Raw genomic sequence first — 24,522 nt, forward strand, 5'->3', positions numbered from 1 at the left:
TGTACCGTCACAGCCGCCCAATACATGGCACCCCTTCCCGGCACCTAAGAAGCCACCATACACTAGTGGAGAGCTCCATGTCAGACCATCAGCTGCCACCTTTGTCTATCTATGGCCTGTCTGCATGCAAATTGCTACATTACAGTGTCAGCGGCTGTGACGAGGGGAGGCACCAAATTATAACTTGCCTCCGGGCGTCTGGGGTGAACTTCCGCCACTGGCTGGCGACCATCAGTGTCAGAGAGTATTTGTATTTTACAATATTCAAATGGACGGACATCTAACTCAGCATCAGGCCATCTATGAACACTTTATCCATCAATGTTAGTATTTAAAATCTATAAGGTTTTTTTCAACTAGGAGTTTTATTGATTAGTATACTGCTTTATGGGTTTATTTAAGCATCCCAGGGGGTAGAATTAATAGTGGGACGGGTGGAGCTGCATTCACTCCCTACCCACCTCCCTCTGCAACTGAGTTGACAACTAGGCACAATAAGAAAAGTCAGCCCAGCAGGCTGAGGGCAGAGGATGAGCTGCCTAGCACAGTAGGGAAGCAGCTGTCACTGGCTGTGAGGAGAAAGCAACATGCATAACCAAAGTATCTTTGTGTAATATATATATATATCTATATATATATACTTGCATGTGTACAGGCATGGAGTTTTGCCATGGAGTTTTATGCCATGTGTGCCCTCCTTAAGTAATATATATAATAAGTTCATGTATAAAACAGGAACAGGCGGCACTATATATATATAGACACATGCTCATTCGTCCCCATCTACCCCATCTGTGTCAACCCAGTTTGTCTTCCCCCACCTTTTTAGAATGTAAGCTCTCACGAGCAGGGTCATCTACCCTCTTGTGCTTCTCCTTACTATAGTGTCATTTACTTCTTACTCACCACTAGGGCACCCAACACTTGGTTGCTTATGCTCTGTTGCTTATCTGGGTGATATGGTCACTAATGTAGCAATGTATATTATCCATGTCCTGTATTGTATTGTTCTGTAAGTCACTTGTATACAATTTGTTTTTGTACTTTGTAAGGCGCTGCGGAACACTTGTGGCGCCATATAAATAAATGCTAATAATAATAATATATAGGGAGCTGCTGTGTCTGGATCAATGAATGGTGATGATGATCAATAATCATCACCCTTCAGTGGTGTCGGCCTCCTGCCTCGGCTCTGCTTCACTACAGGGCCACCGCAGGCTCAGTGTGTCTGTGTTGACACCCTGGCTAAGGTGCACACAGTATGGAGGGAGGCGGGAGTGAAGGATGGTGGAGTTAGGTGGGCGCTGTATTATAGATCTGCCAGCAACTTGCTATCTGATTTATCCCATTTCAGGGGCCATAGTATGTGTCTGTGATGTCCTCTGTATTTTGCCACTTGACCCCCTGGTTGATTACATTTAAACCGACCAGTTGCCTGCCTACCTTGTATGGACATGCCTTGTGTCTAAGAGGATGCTCCAAAGCCACTCTATTTGATTTTCAAAGAAAATTGGACTGGCCAGGCAGCATAATCTGCCTGCCTCTTCGACACCTGGCGCAGCTGCACTAGCCATTCACCAACCAGAGTAGTGGAGGGACTCTACACACAGATTAGTGAATGGCTGGAACTTTACACCAATCAGAGTGCACAATGCTGTCACATGGCCTGTTGAGCAACCAGGGAAGTCAGAAGGCATAATTTTGTTGGCTTGTCCACAGAAATCTGTGGTCAGATTCTTATACCAACAACAGTTATCTAATATAGCAAAGGTTTTAAATAAATTACATTTATAGCAGTTCCATTTATGCTATGAATAGAAACTACTAACCTCTACCCTATTCATGGTCTTAGGGGGGAAAGTTGCAGAGCTACTGTAGCTGATGCATGGCAACATTATGCTCTTGGGGTTGTAAACTTGCTACTAGAATGCTTTATGTATTGTATATGTGTTACTGGAATGTTCTCTGTATTGGTTACTGGTCAATAGAATGCTCGTTGTATTGCAAACATTACTAGAATGTTATCTGTATTGTATAGTGGTCCCTGTAATGCTGTGTGTATTGTATACAGGTCACTAAATGCTCTCTGTATTGTATGCAGGTCACTAGAATGCTCAGGTTATTTATATTAGTCACTAGAATGCTCTCTATATTGTATTTTGTCCACTAAAATGCTCCCTGTATTGTAATAAGGTCACTAGCATAAACCTTATACTGTATTTCAGTCACTAGAATGTTCTGTATGTTATATAATGAGCAATAGAATGTTCGGTATATAGGTCACTAGAATACTCCCTGTATTCTTTATCAGTCACTAGAATGCTCTGTGTGTTCTTTACTGGGCAAAATAATGCTCTGCATATTGTGTGTATGTAACTGATGTGTGTATTGAAAAGAGGTCATTAGAATAGTCTCTGATCAGTCAGGTGGGGCTGGTTGGTGTTCTATTTAAATACAGCTCATTGCCATAAAAAAAAATTCATAAAGTGAATTGGCTGTATAAACTACACCACATTTAGATAAATGAAGCCTGTACTATTTTGCCATGCCCATTTTTTCCACTGAGGAGCTGGCATGACAATTGCCTGTTTTGTAAGCCAGGCTAAAAAGTGGGTGGTCAGACCCTGTAGAGATTCCATTGTGGCATCTATCAAGCGGAAGGGTAACAGAAAACTGCTTCTGCATGTCTGAAGATAAGGAGCAGAGGTCTGAGCTCAAGTGCTGGTAACTGTTAGGTGCCAAATGCATACGGTATAGCCTCAGCAGAAAGGAAGACCGCTAAGTCGAGGGGAAAAAGGGAGAAGGGCTGATGTTTGTCAAACAATAGAGTTTAAAAAAAATAATGTAATTTTCTAATATTATGGGAAAGCTACGTAGATACTTTGTCTTCCTCAACACAGCTGCAGGTTAAAGCTTGCTTTCAACACACGGGTTGATACGAGACCACAATAATGTTGGAAGATAAGCCTATTCAGTTGTAGTCGCTTTGGTATTTTTATCTTAATTATCGTCTGTGTGGGTTTGGGGCTTCCCCCTTGGAGGACTAAGTTTACCCCCTTATCCCCCCACCTTTCTTCCCTTTTTAATTTAATTTTATTCCTAATTGTCGATTTATTGTTAGCGATTATTGTTTAAATATACCATTGAAATGTCTTTTTTTTTTTCTTACTATTGGACTGCTTTTTTGTGAATCTATGTTGTTTTTGAATACAGTTTATATTGTAGGCCACATGCTGATTTTGCATATACAGGTTATGTTTTATCCTTCGTGTCTTTGTTTTGGACATACTGTTTCTTATTGTCTATTGTACTCTGTAAAATTTGAGACATGGTTAATAAAAACATTTATAAAAAAAAAATAATGTGACATGGACATCAAAAAAATTGATCATGATGTAGATGCTAATTTTTGAACAAGTTCATCCATACAGTAAGGCAGGGCCGGATTATAGGAGGGGCGAGCGGGGCGATCGTCCAGGGGCCACCACACCTTTGGGGCCCCCACACTGACGAGAATAATGATTGGAACCTGGCCACTCACCCTTGCCAGCTTCCGGTCCCGGCAGCATCACAGCCTCACTGCCACTGTTTCACCCGACAGTGGCTGTATGGAAGTCCCGCCCCCTTGTTGACAATGCCGCGATTCGCGGGTGCACGAGTAGGGGGCGGGGCTTAATGCAGTGAAGTGCCTGCCCCATCAGAACGGTTGCTGGGTTGCCTGCTGCAGCTGCAAGAGGTTAGTGTGCGAGCTCCCTTCCTCCATCTCTCTCTCCCCTTCTGTCCCCTCCTCCCTCTCTCTCCCTTCCTCTATTTCCCTCTTTGTCTCCCTCCCCATCCCTCTCTGTCTCACTCCCACCCCATCTCTCTCTCTCCCTCCCTCCTTGTCCCTTTGTCCCCCTCCCCACACTCTCTCTTTACTGTATCTATATCTCTATCTTTATTATTAATAAATATATTTATATATCTCAATTTATTTATCTATCTATATAATATATATACTGTGTGTATATATTATATATATATATATATATATATATATATATATATAAAATCTCCCCCACTCTAAATCCTGCATTTTACTTTTTTTTTTTCTATGGGGCCCCCACAACTTAGTTGCCCCGGGGCCCCCACAATCCTTAATCCGGCCCTGCAGTAAGGGGAGGTTACACTGTGGATCTTGACGCTGGAGGACGAAGTACATACTGTATGTAGCTCTGCCATAGAGCTATAATGATGTTGTTCCGTAAAGCTATATTGGAGAGCTTGGTGTGGCGAGTAATACAGTACACTATCTTTTATTATTTTTCATCAGTGAAATTGAGCATTATTATCATTGCACTTTATTTATATAAGCTTATTACAAAAAGCCACAAAGAAATATTAAGACAAATTGTACTGCAAATTAAAATAAAAAAGTATAATTATGTTTAAACAGAACTTTACACTACTCAAATGATATGACAGCTAAACAGTATTAGCAGCTTGTTGCTAAATTTGTTTAATTGCATGTAACTTGCTTTAAACATGCGAGGTTTACGACACCAACTGGTTTAAACTGGTCTAAAAACACCAATCTACTCAAATCATAAGATCCAAATAATTAATTGCTTTAAGAGAACATGCCGTAAGTGAGTTTCATTTGTGTCTTGTGAGCACTGACATAATTAGTTTAGTAATGCTCAATTTAGTGCATTTTGTCCTGTACTGTAACTATGAGAAACAAAATATTATTGGAACAAAGAAAAATAGCAGTTCTGTTTCTAGTTTCAACATAACTAGTCTACACATATTTTTCTAATTATAAAAACTGTCAGAAATAAATTGAAAAAGTTCTCTAGAGATAACTTTAATGAAATAAAAATAAGTTGGGTGAACTGGCACTAAGTAAAACAATGGTAAATAAACTTTTTTTTTTCTTTTGATAGATTGGGATGTACTGTATTTAAAAAGTAAGTGTTACATAATGCTTTAATCCCACTGTAAAAATGTTGGCAACCCAGGGTCTTCTTACCAGAAAGCTCAACACAACATTTTCATGTCTTGTAACTGCAGAGCTTTCTATTTGCAACAAGGAGCCCAATTGCCCGTCTAGCCCCATACCCTGGCAGTGTGGACTACAGTCATAATTATATAGGTTTAGGCCAGAATCAGGCTCTTCCACCCTGCTCTCATTCTTGCTTTCATCATTTCCTGCCTTGAATACTGTAATCTGCTCCTCCTCTCCACATTGTGCCCACCCATGTCCCCCATAGATTGTAAGCCCATATGAGTTGGGCCTTGTATTAGTCTTTACTTATGTGCTACGGCCCTGCACAGGGTAGTGCGGTCGGTGCCATCGCACAGGGCACCACAGGTCAGGGGGCGCTGTTTGGGCCTGTCAAATTTCTGTTTATTATCATTCTCACTTGTAGTTTCCTCTTATTTCATCCCCAGCATCTCCTGTCCTCCCCTATCTCTTCCCTAGCCCTTCCCCATGAGGCCATTGCCCTTTTTTGGGTGCATTATGTCCTGAGGGGGGCGCCAATGCTCTTTCTAGCACAGGGCACCAAAAAGTCTAGTTACGGCTCTGCTTATGTGTCTCAGACCCGGGTCCAAAGTACTCCAATCTCTAACCGCTGTCTGTAACTTTGTCAAGATCAGCACACACTTGAGCCCGCGTGACATGGGCCTGACACAGAGCTAATAACATCCACCTGTCTACAAAAATTATTACACTCCTCAGTAGCTCTTCTGCTGGCTATTAATTTCCCAATATTATAACTACTACTACGGAAAGGATTTCAGGAGCGACACACTCGAAGTAGATAGTTTCAGCTCTCCCTACGCAATGATCATTAGGTCCCAGTTAGCATTACCCAAAAAATAACTTCTAGTACAGATATGTAGCATGGATAAGCGAAATCCAAAGCAGGATCCAATAAGAATCACAGAGATCAATCTTATTAAATGATATTCACAATAAGAATGACATACGATAGTCTTATGCGAAAAAATGTCTCAATACAAAAAGGGAAACGTAATGAACAGTCAGAAGATGGAGCAATTCCCAATGGATTGGCTCCCAAAAACTGTACACAGTTTCAGCCTATGGGATATGCAGGGCTGGATTAACAAAGTGGTGCCAGTGCTGCTGTCATCACAGGCAAAGGAGGAGCTGCTGCAGATCACACACCTCTTGCAAGGTAAGAGGAGTGTGAATGCTGGGGTACAATCAGGGTAACTGTGTGTGGGGGGGGAGGGTTGAGTTGCTGGGAGAAATGAGGGTAGTGAAGTCATGAGATGAGCAGTGTGAGGTGTGAGGGGAGCAGTGTGAGATATGAGATGAGCAGTGAGGGGAGCAGTGTGAGATACGAGATGAGCAGTGAGGGGGGGCATTGTGAGGCATGAGGGGAGCAGTGTGAGATTTGAGATAAGCAGTGAGGGGAGCAGTGTGAGATTTGAGCTGAGCAGTGAAGGGAGCAGTGTGAGACATGAGATGAGCAGTGTGAGACATGAGATGAGCAGTGTGAGACATGAGATGAGCAGTGAGTGGAGCAGTGTGAGACATGAGATGAGCAGTGAGTGGAGCAGTGTGAGACATGAGATGAGCAGTGAGGGGAGCAGTGTGAGACATGAGATGAGCAGTGTGAGACATGAGATGAGCAGTGAGGGGAGCAGTGTGAGACATGAGATGAGCAGTGAGTGGAGCAGTGTGAGACATGAGATGAGCAGTGAGGGGAGCAGTGTGAGATTTGAGATGAGCAGTGAGGGGAGCAGTGTGAGACATGAGATGAGCAGTGTGAGACATGAGATGAGCAGTGAGGGGAGCAGTGTGAGATTTGAGATGAGCAGTGAAGGGAGCAGTGTGAGACATGAGATGAGCAGTGTGAGACATGAGATGAGCAGTGTGAGACATGAGATGAGCAGTGAGTGGAGCAGTGTGAGACATGAGATGAGCAGTGAGGGGGAGCAGTGTGAGATTTGAGATGAGCAGTGAGGGGAGCAGTGTGAGACATGAGATGAGAAGTGTGAGACATGAGATGAGCAGTGTGAGACATGAGAAGAGTAGTGAGGGGAACAGTGTGAGACATGAGATAAGCAGTGAGGGGAACAGTGTGAGACATGAGAAGAGCAGTGAGGGGAGCAGTGTGAGACATGAGATGAGCAGTGAGGGGAACAGTGTGAGACATGAGATGAGCAGTGAGGGGAGCAGTGTGAGACATGAGATGAGCAGTGAGGGGAGCAGTGTGAGACATGAGATGAGCAGTGAGGGGAGCAGTGTGAGACATGAGATGAGCAGTGAGGGGAGCAGTGTGAGACATGAGATGAGCAGTGAGGGGAGCAGTGTGAGATTTGAGATGAGCAGTGAGGGGAGCAGTGTGAGACATGAGATGAGCAGTGTGAAACATGAGATGAGCAGTGTGAGACATGAGAAGAGTAGTGAGGGGAACAGTGTGAGACATGAGATGAGCAGTGAGGGAAGCAGTGTGAGACATGAGATGAGCAGTGAGGGGAGCAGTGTGAGACATGAGATGAGCAGTGAGGGGAGCAGTGTGAGATTTGAGGGGAGCAGTGTGAGACATGAGATGAGCAGTGTGAGACATGAGAAGAGCAGTGAGGGGAGCAGTGTGAGACATGAGATGAGCAGTGAGGGGAGCAGTGTGAGACATGAGATGAGCAGTGAGGGGAGCAGTGTGAGACATGAGATGAGCAGTGAGGGGAGCAGTGTGATACGTGAGGTGAGCAGTGAGGGGAGCAGTGTAGCAGTGTGAGACGTGAGATGAGCAGTGTGAGACATGAGATGAGCAGTGAGGGGAGCAGTGTGAGACGTGAGGTGAGCAGTGTGAGACATGAGGTGAGCAGTGAGGGGAGCAGTGTGAGCCGTGAGGTGAGCAGTGAGGGGAGCAGTGTGAGACATGAGATGAGCAGTGAGGGAGTGGGGCATTATCAGGCATGATGGGAGCATTGTGAGGTGTAAAGGGAGGTGTATGGGGGGCAATGAGAGAAGTAGGAGGCAGTGAGAGAAGTGAGGTGAGGTGTGATGGGGCAGTGTCAGGTGTGGGGTGACAGTGAGATATTGAGGTAACTGGCAATGAAAGAGCTAAGGGGTAATAAGAGATCTACAGTATGGAGGGGCAATCAAGGAGATATGCTATAAAACAGTTCCAGAAGGTGCAATTAGGGAAATATGGAGGTACTGGGCAATCAGAATGGTCTGGAGGAAGGCGGCAATGATAGAGTTATATAGACGCAGTGAGAGATATGGATGGTCAATAAGAGAGAGGTGACAGTGAGAGAGTGTTTCCCTGCTTTGGAATATTGCGTTTTCTTTGTCAAAAACAATGATTGTCTCATGCAGCCCTAAGGAGCCGACCATATCTGGACTAGTACATATTTCTTAACAGCTATTTATAAAGCAAACACATATTACTAGCGCTTTACAGAGACTATTTCAGTCATTCACATCAGTCCCTTCCCCAGAGGAGCTTACACACTATATTCCCTATCACATGGACACACGTACACAAAAAGAGTACATTTTTGACAGAAGTCAATTACCTTACCAGTATGTTTTTGAATTGTTAGAGAAAACTGTATAAACACCCATGCAAACACAGGGAGAACAAAAAGTACAAACCACATGACCCCAGTCCTGAGAGGCAGCACTGCTACCCACTGTGTAACCCTGTTGCCAAATCACATATACTGTAGTTGTAAATGATGCCTAGTGGATATGGCTGGTTGTAAGTCATTAAGGCAAAGTAAAGAAAAATCTGTCTTGCAATGCATTTTGGAGCTTGATAAATTGGTGTGGCCATGGAAATTATGGGAACAGTATTTTGCTTTACTTACAGTAGCTGAACGCAGAAGATATTTTTAATATCCATAATCTCCTGTGTACAGCTTTTAGTAAATGGCCCTATTAAAAAACTTGCCTTAATCACATGGAGGCATCCGCATGAGTTTAGGCTTGATAAATGGGACTTTAAGATCATATCTCATATGAAAACAAACTAAAAAAAAAAAGGAACAATCTCCATTATTCTACTTCATTTTCTGCAGTTGCTGCTATGAGTTCTGTAGTCCATACCGTGTATGGATCTCCCAGCTGATCTGATGTCACGATGAGCAGGTGGGGCCACCAGGGCTAAGAAGGAGCAGAACGCGCAAATCGGCACTGCAGCAACGACCAGAGGGCCAGATTCAGACCCGCTCGCGAACGCTATGTGCTCGCAAGCGGGTCGATGGTGGCCCAGTGCGCATGACGGAGCCGGCTCCATCGTGCGCATGCGCGAGACCCGGATAGCGACAGGCAAATCGTCGCTCCGGGTCTCGTACCAAAGGGGGCGTGCTGTCGATGTTGAGTGACAGCACGCCCCCTTTGGTGGGCGGGCCGGGGGCGTGGCTGCCCAGACGGAGGCGTTCCCATGGGAACGCCTACCTTCTGAGGCCGGCCCCACTGACATCACAAGTGCCGAAAGCACTCTTGGGCTTGCGGCAACGAGACCCTACCACAAGGGTCTCATCGCAAGCCCGATGGTCGCGATGGTCTTGACCATAGCGACCATCTTCCTGGCCGCTCGTATTAGCTGTGGGTGGTCATCCACAGCTATACGAGCGGCCAGGAGGCCGCTCTAAAAAAACAGAAGGCAGGCCCTGATTCAGGCCCTGAGTGTCCTAAGGATGCTTTGGGCAGCTCTCCAGGCTGCAGGGTGCAATTCCACGCACCCTACAAGCTAAATGCTGGTGCCATGGGAGAGTGATGGTGCCACCCCATAGGCCATACGCGGTGGCACCGATAATCTACCAACCAAGTTATTTCCTAATGGCTTATACAGCATAACAGAGAAGATCCACTCGACTCTAGAACATTTTAGACGCATCCGACTTTAGCAAAAAAATAAACAGCATGACGGAAGGGTCTCATTCATAATAATCTCACTATATGTCAGGTATGGTCTTTTCTGTTTATTATTTTCCAAGCTGTCATCTGCTCTTTACATAGTTGTTACAGAACAGCCTCTACAGAATATATATTGTTACATTTCCCTAAATAATATTTATGATTACAGCTACAGTAGCTGATCTGCACCTATGATCCATTTACAGGAATCCTTTATGGATTAAAACAGTAATGAATGATATTTCAGAAAATAGAATTTTAGGGGAGGGGGGGGGGGGGGTTGTAATTTTATATATGAACCAAGCTGACCTTTGTCAGGAATTCCCTGGTATTCTTATACCGCTGGACCAGGAGAGATTAATATAAAACCCTAAAGCCTAAAAGAAGATTTTATTTACTCTCCCTGAATTTAATCCAAACCATTATTGAAGAGAGACTAAAATACAAAAGTGAACAAGGCGGAGATCCTCTAAATATTACAAAATGCTGGCAAACTTAACAAATTCAGGTTTGTTCTACAAACAGCAATAACATACTGTACATGTGCCTTTTGTAGAAAGTGCCACTTATTCTCATTAGCGTAATACATACTTGCCTACTCTCCCACAAGAGTAGGCAAGTCTCCCGGAATGGTCGCCGGCCTCCCGCGCCCTCACGTGAAAGTGGACTGAATCGCATCCTCGTAGCCCCGCCTCCTGCTTTAAAAAGGTGGTAATATCAGCATTATAAAACGGGGGGCGGGCACCACGATGACACGATCGCACTAGCACGCACCGTCCACTTCAGCCGCCCCCACACATTGCAGTCCATAGCTAAGGAAGCACAGTCCCTGACTGTCCGCGGTCACCGCTCCACTGACGCCTCTCAAATGTTTAGGAGGGTGAGCTGTGTCCTTCCCCTCCCCATTGTGATGCCTATGAATTTGATCACACACACACACTTTTGTCAGAAGACAATATATCTACCAAATATGTATTTGGGTTGTGGTTTTGAACCAGAGCGCATGGTCGAATTGGAAACCCATTCAAACACTTAAAGAATATGCAAACTCCACGCCAATAGTGACATGGAAGGAATTTAATCTCCATGCTTGTGATATAGTAGGACTGTATGTATGTATTTGGGTTGTGGTTTTGGACCAGAGCGCATGGTGACTGATTCATACTTACCTACTATCCCGGAAGGTGTGAGAGTCCCCCAGATCCGGGGCAGATGGGGAGATAATTGCAGCGAATCACGGGACCTAAAGTGGTCAGCTGCGTCTCCTCTCTGGAGACAATACACTCCCCTCTCAAATATAATCTCACTGCACATTTTACAGCTGCTCCTTTGCAGTATAACGTGGTTTATCCAGGTGCAAAATGACTTGCTCTTTTTTGCTTTGCTCCCAACACTGAATCTGCCTCAGCAGGACAAATGCATGGGTGATCCAGCCAGATTGCAATAGGAAAAAGTGCTTAACAGGGCTTTTTGATCCAGTTGTACAGCATGTTTGTCAAATAGAAGTTATAATAGGGGTGGTAATCGGTAGAATAGCCCAGGGTGGATTACAAGGTTTGGTGATGTACAAAGCTTGGTGGAAGAGATGAGTTCTTACAGAGCACCTGAAGATTTGGAGGCTAGGGGAACTTTTTGTTCCTGTGACTGGGAATGGGAGCAAGTATTAAGTGAGGATGAGAGGTGCACATATTGGATAGAAGAGAGGGGTTCAGATCATACTTGCCAACTCTCCCGGGACTGCTGGGAGCCTCCCGGCACTCCGCAAGAGTAGACAAGTCCCCCGGAATGCCCACTGGCACCCCACGTGAAAGTAGAAGGTCAGGGGGGCGATGACGTGATTTGTGCCGAATCGCATCATTGTAGCCCCACCCCCTGCGTTACAATGCCGTCAATGTCGGCATTATAAAGCGGGGCAGAGCCACGATGACACGATAGCACCGACACGCCCCCACTCCACCCTCTTAAGCCGCCCCCACCCTCCCTGTTGCACCGACCTGGCAGCCCCGTCCCGGAGAGAGCTGCTAGAATGTCGGTAAGTATGGTTCAGATGGGATATATTTCAGTGAAGAGATAGCGTTGGCCTCATCTCACTAATTGCTTAGTATGGTAGTTGAAGTGCTTCATTTCTACTGCAGTAGATGGACGTTTAGTGGGGAAAATTAGTCGAGACTTTGCACTCATGCAGGGGTTTAGCAGAAGACAAGTAAGAAGCAAACTGCAAAGGTCACAGAGGGATATGATGAATGCATGTACTGTTTATTTTTTTTGCAGTGTCTTGGGTAAGAGGTGCATTGTCTGGAGATGTGTCTTAAGGCCCCCATACATCAGAGATTGATTGCAGCAATCGTGCAATTTGCAATCGATTGTGTATAAAATCTTAACCTTTTTCAATCGATTGCAGATTGCAGAATTGCCACCATCGATTGAAAAAGGGAAAGATTTTTATACACAATCGATTGCAAATTGCACGATTGGTGCAATCAATCTCTGATGTATGGGGGCCTTTAGATGCATGCCAAAAGGGATTCGGTGAAGGATTGGATGCCGGAAAAAAAGTTCTATTCTGAGGCAAGGATGGCATTTAGGCAGTGAGCTAAAGAGGTGGGGTTTATTGGTATTTATCAACCGAAACAAAGAAGTCAGGTAAGTACATACTAACCAACATTTTATATTCTGGAGAGGAGACAAAGCTGGACACTTCGTGGGGAGGTCTCTATGTCGCGAGGAAGGGCGGGGATAAATGACACAATTTCGCATTATATTGCCCCGGCCCCTCCATAAAGAGACGCGATTCCTGGCAATTATGCCACGATTCCCAGCAATTATCTCCCCATCCTGCCCACTTCACTAGGAAGTGGGCAGGATGTGGGCGCCCTGGATACTCTTCCGGAGGTGCGGGGGGCTACCCAAAAATTTGAGAGCCTCCAGCAACTTCCAGGAGATTAGGTAAGTATGGGTAAGTAGCATCTGTTGGCTAGTGGAAAGATTATTCTCTCACTTTTTGAAAGCTTGAGTTAGATGTGGTGAGAAGATGTCCAATATGAATTGGCAGTAACCCATTTAGTAACTCAGGTAACACACTAGAACGCTGGACACAAGTGGTATAGTGTTTAGACTTTTCCATACTGTACAATGGCTTCCGGCAGTATAACTCATTTTAATCCCAAACTCTCCCCCTAGTGCCTAACCCCAACCTCCCCTCCCACAGCCTAGTCCTCCTCTGCCGGTCCATGCAGAATGTCAGCATTTTACATGTCGACATTCTGCAGGTGCCGACATGTTCAATTTCAACAACGTCGACAATATGAGTACATCCTGGAGTACATATATCCATGTCAACAAATACATATAAGAAATTATCTAAAACTTGAATGGAAGCTGAGGATGACTTATTATTAATCAGGTACTCTATATTTTCAGCCCCTAAATAGATATTTTTATTGGATTTAATTTCAATGTTCAATTCATTCATATACTGTAAGCCTTTCAATTATAAACTAAAAAAAAATATAAGTATAATCTTGTCACAGAGTTAATTATTCCAGTTGGGGCTGTTGAGCAGAATAACTTTTTATTCCTGCAGAGAAATTTCTTACAGATGGGAATTATGTCAGGGGATGCATGGATGTGCCTATGTTACTTACTTTAGTTAATTAATACCATGGTGTATTTAACATGAACAATGGACCCTACAGCAATTAATAAGGGACATAAATTATCCATCAAAATGGATTTAATATGCTCTTTGGTATCAGCCAAAAGCAGCCACATAATTCTCTAGGTCCTCGCCATTAGTTACATTCAGTAAGCCACATCTGGATTGAAGAATGACTGTTGATTGGGTATCTTTCATAAATAATCTCTGTCTATATATATAAGCCACTGACATACACAGGCACGTGTATAAAGATGGCAAGCATATAACATACATGGGCCGGGATGTACTAAAGGACAAAATGCCGTAAAACCCCCGAAAACAGAGTTTTTACCGCATTTCCATATGTACTAAGCCCCGGCCGCACTATTATTGGTGCAGAGGGTTACGCCAGAAAAACCTGGTGTTACCCTATAGAAGCCTATGGGCTTCTTACCGCACCCTGCACCCGATGCTTCGCAGACGCGCTCCTCCTGGGTCCTCCGCCTCCTAATCTTCTACCAGGTGCAGGGAGGAGGAGGAGGAACCCGGGGCTTCCTGCACAGATGACCAGCATGAAGCTCCCGGGGCTCGGAGGGGGCGGGGTCCCACAGAGACCCCGTTACCCGGCGTCGACTGCTTCGCAAAGGGCTGTTGTTATCGCAAGAGCTGTCCTTTGCGAAACTAATTGCATATATTAGTACATATGCGATTAGTAAGGTTGCCGTGACTGGCGGAATGGTCACCGCAACCTTAGTACATCCCGGTCATACTCAGTGCTTTTTTGGCATTATACCAGAAATAGGTCTTATTATTAAAGATGTTGCGCTAACCCCGGTGTTTTGGTTTTGGATCTGGATTCACCTTAATTTTTTTGGTTTTGTTTTGCAAAACCACCCTCAAGTATTTTGGTTTTGGATCTGGATTTTTTATTTTTTTTTAAATGATAAAAAGTTTTCAAAAACAGCCAAAATCATGTCATTTTTGCAATCCATACAATGTATGTCGGAATTCCAAAATATACTGGGACAGCGATCATGGACATATATGTACACATTGGTCTCCTTATACACTGGATAGTGTATGTTATACAGTAGTAATAAAATAACCCTATAGATGGTCTATAGCAGTGCATCCCTAATAGTGCATGTTTTCCAGAACTCCTAGTTGGTGCGCATGTGTACTTATTACTTACTGACATATTGTAAAAGATTCACAGGAAGTACTAATTCATTATTTTCATTTGTGATACTGAGGAGATCTTTAAAACATGCAGCTCCAGCAATTTTGAATTGTTTACTATTACTATTATGGTCATGGTCTGGACTAGAAAGGGGGATTTCCAGGCAACTGGAACCCCCGCCCCCCTTCCTGCGTTTGCCTATGCATTTTCATAATGGGTCACCTTCTGACTTTAAGGTAATGGAACCCTGGAATAGGATACAGCTGTAAAAGAATCTCTACATTACCCTTTTGGTAATCCTGAAAAACAAAGAGCAGCATGATGTTCTGCTCTTCTAAACAAGGTACAGTATCTTGTCATTTATTAACACAGGTGATCCTAAGATTTTCTATTTTTAAGATGATTAGACTAAGATTAGGGAACCTTAATGTATTCAGTCTTTATGGCATGTTCAGTTGGGATATCTCCAGTTTAATGATAAATCGGATCAGAATGGACTGTTCACTATAGCATAGATTATTTCAGGAGAGAATATGCCACTATGGCCTGTTATTATGTTAGTGGGAAAAAGGTTGCCCATAAGAGGGTTAGGGGTATAGTTACTAAATTGCGGGTTTTTTGAAGTGGAGTTGTTGCCCATAGCAACCAATTATATTCTACTTATCATTTATCTAGCACCTTCTAGAACAGTGGTCAGGGAACAGGGGTAAATTACCCCACATAGGGTAAAAATGAAATTCCTGGGGGTAATAGAAGATGGACAGCCGGGCATGCATATGAATCATTCTATAATATAGAATGATTCATACGCATGCCCGGCTGTGCCGCAGGGAGGCTCAAAGCCAGACGCCCGCTGAGATGTTATTACCAGCAGGCGCCCGGCTCCTTCCCTGCAGCGATGCACTACTACAAGGGCATTATATGGGGGCACTACTACAGGGGCATAACTATGGGGGCACTACTCCAGGGGCATTATATAGGGACACTACTATATGATTTCCTTTATTTCAAATCAAGGGGGTAACGTCGGCTTATCTAAATATATTTTGGGGTAAAAGGTGAAAAAGTTCCCTGACCCCTGTTCTAGAAGATAATAGCTAGAATCTGATAGGTTGCTATGGGCAACATCTCCACTTCTAAAAACCCGCACTTTAGTAAATATAAGGAGTTAGTGTCATAATGTGAGATGAAAGTTATCAGAAGGAGCAAGGTCTCCCAACAGCACAGAGTAGTGATGTGAGGCTCATGTAAATCTGATACAAAGTTCATATAACCAATTTACATGTGTGACAGCCTGATCCACAGGGAAGCATCAGATGACAAAGGGGCTAATACAGAGATGTACGCAAACTCGATGGATTACGTACATCTCCAATGTTTCTTGAACTGCGCATGAGCAGGACCCATACTGCACATGTACAGATCGTGTCCTGTAGTGCGGCTGCAGACGTCGGGAAGCGTCATTCTGCAGACGTTTGGGGACTGCGACGGAGAGCATTTCACAAAATTGGGGCATGTCAGACCCATTGTGTAGGCATGCAGCGGCCAAGGTCTGCATCTTTTGATGCAGCTTTAATGGCCCCGGCAACGTGAAAACACCGGCCATCCTGAGTAACCTGAAGGTTACTCAGATAACTGATGTCCACGCAGATGATCCGATCATGAATCAGACCCAAAGCTTCTACCTTGGCATTGTGAGTTGTTGAAAGATCACTTACCAGTCTAACAGCTGGGGGACGATCAGGGAAGAAGCTATTGCAGAAACTACGAATAAATGACTTCAGATAGCCCCAACGATCCCACTGCTAGTTAAATGGGACACACCTAGCCCAGGAGGGGGACTCGGCCGGCAACAGGATAAGTATAGGAGCGGGGAGGAGCCGGGGGCAGAATGCTCGGTGATCTGGTACATGCGGTCCCTTTACTAGTACTTGAATGTATGCATAAGATGTTTGTCTGTAACGCCTGCTAGTTTTACCCAGGCACTGTAAGCATATATCCAGGGGCAGATTGGGAACTTAATCTGGCTCTGGAAAAAAGTGAGAGTGGCCTCATTCAAATTTAAACTGTAGGTGCCCCTAACACAAACATGCTAGCATACAGTCAACTTGACAGTGTTAGGATCTGAGGACCTCATTCAGAGCCGCTGGCAAAATACGAGCGCTCGCTCTGAATGAGGGTGGCCACTTCTCCGTAAAGCGCCAGCCTCCTGGCCACTCGCTAAGCTGTGGGTGACCACCCACAGCTTTAGCGAGCGGCCAAGTTGATGGTCGTGATGTAGTGAGCCCCGGAGCGACACCTGAACAGACTTAAACTGAAAAGTGGGTTTTTTAATGGGTGAACTTGAAAACATGTACACTGATAATATACAGTCCAGAATATAGATCGGGAGGTGATGACTTGAAACTGAAGTGAAGCAAGAGTAAGTAATGTCCAGGTAGTGACAGAAATAATAAAAAGTATTTGTAATCCAAATGGTTACTGCAAGGCTGCAGACAGGATATCAGGTTACAAATTGATACTGGTGAGATGAAATCCAGAGAGGTAATGGAGTAGTTGGTTAACTGATGAGTAGCACTGAGATGGCTCAGTGTAGAAACAGGATAGCTGCAGAGCTAGATAACTGGAGGCATTGTAGGGACAGGGTTAACTGCACACTCAGGTCTTTAGGCAGGGAGAGGGTTAATGGAAGGTGCAGGGTGGTTCCAGCAGGTGACTGGGAGCAGGCAGAGCAATGCAGGTTGCTTGGAAGCTGGGATCCAGCAAGAGCACAGGCGAGCAGGGAACAGACAGGTCTCAGGAGCACAGGAACTCTCTCACAGCATGCGCTGTGTGAAGCACGTTGCACTGACAACTACGGGGGGCTCTGAACTCCCTTAAGTACTCAGGGCCTGATTCAGAGCTGCTCATAAGCGGCCGCTCGTTCCCTCCGAGCGATGTTCGCACATCTGCGCATGCGTATGGGTCATAATGCGCATGCGCAACCAGTCAGTGCGGTTGGAAATCGTGTGTTCGCAAAATAGCGAGTGCCTGCTAATTTGAGTGACAGGATGAGGCGTTTGTGGGTGGTAACAGGGGAAGGTGCTTGAAAACGGGGAGTGGAGATCCGAACGCAGGCGTGCCAAACGGTGAAAACGGGCGTTTCAAGAGTGTGCATAATTAACAAAGCAGCGTCATCGACCACGTCACTTGGTTGTCTCTTAGCCTGAACTGTTTGCATGATTGCGGTAGGAAAATCCAACCACAAGCACTGCGAGCAGTTCAGACGCCTTTCGATGTACTCGATTAATCTAATAAATAGCGGAGATAACGTATGATGCGAACGGCCAGGGGGCGTCTTTACAAAATAGCGAGCGCATGTTTCGTTCGCTCGCTCAGACATAGAGGCGTCAACAGACCGCAAAGAGCGAGCGCTCAATTTAAATAGCCGGCCACTTTTTCTGAATGAGCGAGCGCAAATAGCGTCCGGCTCTGAATCAGGCCCTCAGTGCAGGATCGTGAATGGTCGGAGAGAGCATGTGACACGCCAGGATTGGAGCAACTAAGTCACATGACCAGAAGCAAGATGGCGGAGCCCATACCAGAACGGAATGAAAACACCACCAGGCTTACCCCAGCCAGAATGACACAGTGCCTGCGGAACACCTCGCACAGCCAACGCCTGCGCCATACACCAGCCCCTCCACCAGAAGGACCACGCCACAGCGTCCTCACAGGTAATACCCGTTATCCCCTATGCTGGGAAACCCTGGTTGTGACAGACAGCCATACAACACAGAGAGCATCTTTGTGCTTGCCTCTTGGTCCCCGACCCTCTCCCTGTACAGAGTTACACTGCCATCTCCTGAGCCCCGGCTTTTCTATTCTCAGTGCTGCTGCAGGGCATCTGGGCCCAGAGCTGATCCAAGCTGCAGCCATCTCTAGCTGATGCCTGCATGCATTGTGATGTCACAATGAAGGTCACAGCCCTATATAAAGAATGCCCAGCTGCTGGCAGCCATTTTGTGGTCCTACATTGATACTCTCTCAGTAGTTCCTGCTTTATTTAGGCAACTTTGGAAAACGACTACTGATATGAACTTTGGATTATATCTTCCAATAAGGTCCTGAACAGCAACATCTTCAAAAAAAGAATGTGAATAACATCTTCAGGTAAGGACTTTATAATAAATTTTGGCCTGTCACCCTTACCCCTTCAGACACCTCCCTCCATTTTATCACCCCAGACTTGTAGCTTGACCACTTCTGGATGACAAGCTCATGGAACAGCACTCTGGCTATAGCTCGTGTCCAACAAACTGTGGAGACCAGCATGGGAGATCACCATGCTTGAGTGTCTGTGCACTTGGACCCTTGTTGCCCAATTCCTCTTACATGTTGGACAAAACAAATTACATACATCTACCAGTGAAGCCTACGACCAATCCGCCCTGCTGTTTAGGTGCTCATACTGTAATTATTGTAGTCTACATCAGTATTTTAAGCAATTGTTTCCTATAGATTAGTAAAATTAGCCAGTATTTTGATTTAAGTTATTACATAGAGGTATGTTTTCTCATAACTTGCCACTAGTTAAAGTTAGTATTCTGCAGACTAGAGTACGAGAATGCCAAATGAAGTATCTGTGAGTTTGTTTAATCACAATTGTATTTTGATTGCTGCCAATCTACATAGTGTGTGTTTCTGTAAGTTTGATAAAGGGATCTTCATATGTGCACTGTATGTTTGGGTGATTATGTAATATTTCCTTCACCCCATTTATGAGAGAGGAGGAGTCAATTAAATGTTGAGGAGGGGAGGTCTGGTGGCTGGGACCCACTCTGTTAATCCCCAGAGGTGAATCATACTTACCTACTCTCCCGTGGGTGTCAGGAGGCTCACAAAATAGAGCCCCCAGCACCCCCCGGAAGAGTATCCACATATCCCAAACAGTCTTTCCCCAGGTGATTGCACAGCCCGGAATTCCACAGAGGAACTCACCCAGCGGCTGGAAATGCTTGGTGACCACTGCTGGCTAACTCATGCCCGGTCATGAATGAGAAGATGGTCTCTAGGGGTCTGCAGGTGGGGGAGGGGAAGAGATGGGTGAACTCTGCTGCAGCCACTGGGATGGGCAGCAGCAGCCCCCATCATCCACAGAATAGATCCACAGGCAGACAGGCAGTGTGTGTGTGTCTGTGACCCTGGCTTTTCAGCACCTGATGCAGCAGCCAAGGGAGTAGTGGATCAGGAAGGGATGGGCTGATCTGCAAAGCACAGTCATTGGTGGCTGGTCCCTGGGGAAGGGTCAACCACCATAAACAAATCATGTCGGCTTCAGCCATTAATATGCCAGGGCTGACTCCCGTTGGGTGGGTCAAACAGAAAACTACCCGTCATTTCTCAAGCTACTATATTGGGCCTATGAAATGAAATGTAATAATAATCTAAGAATTATGCAAAATAACATCTCAGAAATGGAACCCACATCGCCTCAATAAGTTGCATTACAAAATATATCTAAAAGATATAAATGTGTCACATTTGTGTAAGAAAGAGCTCAGTGGTTTAGACGCACTCCCCATGACGCTGCGAAATGGCATTTCTTCAATTTAAGCTTTAGAAGCTATTGTCTCTTAGAAGCAGAACCGTTCTCTTCGCTGCCTTATTGTTCTATTAGAATGATGTAGTGTGTTTTGTGCTGTCAGTCAAACAGTTCCATAACACAGACTCTCTGTGATGAGCTAGGTGTGAAAGTGACAATATATTTATTGCAAGACTGCACTTTGTGTTCGAGTCTGTCATTCATGTGCTATTCTATTTTACTACACAGCGAAATGCGCTGACCCTATCATTCTATGAAATAATCCTTAATTATACCTCATAAAACTTGGCAGAAAATAGACTCTGCGGCCAAGAAGGCTTCTTACATAGCGCAAGAAGAAGGAGTTATTTTCTGCTACATTAAACAAATGTAAATGGCTCATTATGAACATAAAATTATATATTTCAGGGAAAGGATGTAAATATATATTTCTTGCATGGTTGCTGAGACGTGTCAGTTGTTTTCACTAACTTTCATGAATTGCACTTTAATTGACGAGCTAATGCCTGTGATTACGTCTGTGTTTCTTGCCTTCGGTTTTCCATGCAGATTTATACTAGAAACAGCTTCTTCATTTCCGTCTGAGAACAGAAATTGATCATCAGAGTAATCTCTGTCCAGATGTATAAAATGTTCTCTACTAACTACCTCTAGACCATATTGTGATTCTCCTCCTGTGCTGTATAAGTGAAGTCATGTTGCATTTATGGCGTACACAAGTGCTTATAAGGGAGGGGGTTATCTAGGCCTTTTTACTGACTTATTGCAGTGAGCTGGGGGGAACATTTGTGGTATAAAAGATAGACATTCAGAATGTCAACAAGAAAATGTCAACATAGGCCCTCATTCAGAGCCGTACGCTCTGAGCAGAGCGCACGCTCTGAATGAGGGCCGCCCTCCATAATTATGGAGCGTCCTCCTGGACGCTCGTATAGCTGTGGGTCAATCAACATCGACAGCACGCCCCCTTTGATCAGACACAACGAGCGAAGGAAAGTCCTTCGCTCGTCGCGTCTGGCGCATGCGCACGGCGGAGCTCCCTCCGTCGTGCGCATGCTCAGTGCAGACCATCGATCCACTTGCGAGCGGACAGCCGCTCGCGAGTGGGTCTGAATCAGGCCCATAGTCTGAATGTCGACACCTCAAAGGTTGACACTGACATAATGTCAATAAGTCAGTAACAACTTGTTAAATGTCAACATTCTGTACATATCGATATTCAGACCATAGCGATATTCAGGCTCACCGCTTTATGACTGATTACCCCTTGATAACCCCCTCCCTTACAAGCACCCGTGTAAGAAAATTAATTGATTAAACAACTTGCATTATGTATATCACTGTTTTGAGAGGCATATATGGGATCAGTAGCTGGAAGAAATGCTAGTCCTGGTATTGCCATACTGGCGGATTTGGGGGTAGCTCCTGGTAAATTAGTTCTCAATTTAAAAACACGTGCATTTGGCTCTCATTGTTTAGAGGGGATGTAGTCAGCATCCCGGCGTGCGGGATGCCGATGGTCGAAATACTGGCACCAGAATTCCAACCGCTGGCATCCCGAAGGTAAGTAACAGGGGTTAGGGGGAGAGTTAGGGTTAGGCACTAAGGAGGGAGGGTTAGGCACCAGGCAGGGGGAGAGTTAGGGCTAGGCACTAAGGAGGGAGGGTTAGGGTTAGGCACTAAGGAGGGAGGGTTAGGGATAGGCACTAAGGAGGGAGGGTTAGGCACCGGTGAGGGGGAGGTTAGGGTTAGGCATCGTGGAGGGAGGGTTAGGGGTGATGGTTAATCTTACCTTACTTACCTAAGGGTGTTGAGATTCTGACTATCGGGATGCAGCTGTTGGTATTCTGACCAGCGGCAACCTGACCGCCGGGATCCCATACCCAACCCGATTAGGGTTAGGACCATCCCTAGTAGAGGCGCCATGACCATACTCACCAACATTGCCGGGCACCTTTCCGAAAGCAGCCAGAGGGGAGCTGCTGCTTTCATCTTTCGGGTGGGGGACGGACGGACAGACTATAACCGTCATTAGGCCCCGTCCCCTTTACAGGAAACCCTCAATTTGTGGGACTGTGAATTTGCGCGATTTAGCCCCGCCCCTTCCCTACAGACCCGAAATTTCCATGCAAAATCTCCCCATCTTACCCACTTTACTAGGAAGTGGGCGGGATTAAGGAGATATACTCATCCGGGGGTGCGGGGGGTTACCGGCAAAACCGGGAGCCTCCCGTGACTCCTGGGAGAGTAGGCATGTATGGCCATGACGTGACGGGCGGATTATCCTATATTTGGAAATTAGTATTTTATATTTACTTACATGTAGAATGCTGCTATTTTTACTGGCTTAATGCAGTGCACTGGGGGAAAAGTTGTTTGTGCATTTATGTTAGGGGCAGGTTCAATTACCTGCGAACAGCCACCAGAATAGCTTCCAGGGCCAGTGGAGCAGTGCGGCTGCACAGAGCAGAATCCACCTGCTCAGCTCTGGAGGTGTTTCGCTGCGTATGAGAATCCTGCCCTCCACCCACCGGCTTTCATGGTATGACCTCACGGGGAGGTATAGGGGCTGTGCGGGAGGGTAGCGGCGGCAGCGTAGCGCAGGGCGCAAGTAGGCCCTGTGCCGCCTTGCAGCAACTTTGCAGGATATGTGATCGGCTGATTTTCTGCTCATAGTTACGAGCAGAAAGTAGCTACTGTAATTGGGCGTTGTGGGTGCAGAACAAACTGCTGGCAGCAACTTACTTCTAATTGAATCTGTCTTTTAGTGTACAGTAGACATCATTTTGTATTGCTTACCTGGAACTCCAGCTTCCATCCAAAAGCTAATGTCGGTTCCTTCAGCATAGTCGTAAAGTTTGGTTACGTTGATCGGTGCCAGCAGCTGCATCACTTCTGCCATAATGGCTCTGGCCTGTGGCGTTCCAGAAAACTGCATACCAAGCGGCATAAAGGTACCAATGTCAGCCTCCATGACGAGATCCATGTCCGCAATATCTTTCTGTTAATTAAAATATGAAAATCACATCAGAACATTCTGTACCAAATTACAATAAAAACGAATTGTAGATGGAACTGATGACTGCAGTGAAACATAAACACAATGCAGGTAAGGTCATAATAAAGAATGTGTTATGGCACGTCTTTCCCTGTGTAACACATTTTTATATTAGTTCTAGTAGACGGTGTTCTCAGCTGGTTTGCACATAGAGGCTATCATGCACATTTACCTAATGCACAAAGTGATTATGTACAGCAGCTACCGAGGTAATGGCTTGTGAAACAAGATCTGAAACTCAAAGTGAGGGATGTTTATGGTGGCGATACAAAGTATTGGAGCACAAGCCTACATCAGGGACGCCTAACATGTGTGGCCAAGCCCCCTTTAGATGTGGCTCAATGTGGCATGGCTACACCCCTTTCGTTCTGGAGCCTGACCTCTAGTGGCGGCCCTGAGTAATACACCTCATTCTGTTGCACTCTCTGTGTTGATGATGAACTAGGGATGGCCATGGTCAGTAACCATAATTGGTTTGCCACCAATGATCGATGGCAGAGGTTAGTTGTTTCTCCAACGTCGACTGTAGAGATGCCACAATGTCTACTTTTTGTGGTTCACAGTGAGTATCCTGCTCCGTCGCACCACTCATATCTGTCCTGTTCCCTGATTGGCCTGCTGCATTCACATGACCCCCTGTAGTGAAGTCCATCAATGGTTCAAACCATTAAGGTTTTCCATCAATGGTTTCTAGTCATCGATGTAAAGTACCAATGGAGACCACTGATGGTGGACCATTTGATGACCATCCTTAATATGAATTGTGAGTGTGAATAAAAGCTGATTGCCAATTCCTTTGTTTCAAATCTTGTTGCAAAAGCCATTCATGACATGCTACTTTCCATGTGTAAGCAGTACAGTAATGTTTTTTTTGGAGAAAAATCATTTACTATAACACAGGTTTTCAAACTTGGTCCTCAGGACCCCAAACAGTACATGTTTTCCAGGTCTCCTGTGGATTTTTTAAAATGTGTCAGTGAGCAACTAATACACCTGTGCTCCTGCCAGTAGACCGGGAAAATGTGAACTGTGTGGGGTCCTGAGGACAGAGTTGGAGACCCCCTGTACTACAGTATAGTATTAGCAGTATTGTTGAATAAGAACTGAATATAGTTTTTGTGTTCTTTGCGATTTCTCCCAGGAAGGCTGGTAACTGTCTTTAGTGTTCTAAATATGTCCA

General features: G+C 45.1%; 1 protein-coding gene across 2 annotated transcripts in view; it reads right to left on the reverse strand.

Moving 5' to 3' along the window:
* Window positions 1–24,522, reverse strand: part of CPQ (carboxypeptidase Q) — a 649,615-nt gene that overhangs the window by 45,814 nt on the left and 579,279 nt on the right. For both annotated transcript variants that reach the window (XM_088442622.1, XM_088442623.1), the window contains exon 7: window positions 23,084–23,285. In XM_088442622.1, the coding sequence (XP_088298748.1) occupies window positions 23,084–23,285 (202 nt within the window). The remainder of the gene's footprint in view (window positions 1–23,083; window positions 23,286–24,522) is intronic.

Source organism: Taudactylus pleione, unplaced genomic scaffold (genome assembly GCF_031769625.1).
Source record: "Taudactylus pleione unplaced genomic scaffold, aTauple2 ptg000314l, whole genome shotgun sequence".
Lineage (NCBI taxonomy): Eukaryota > Metazoa > Chordata > Amphibia > Anura > Myobatrachidae > Taudactylus > Taudactylus pleione.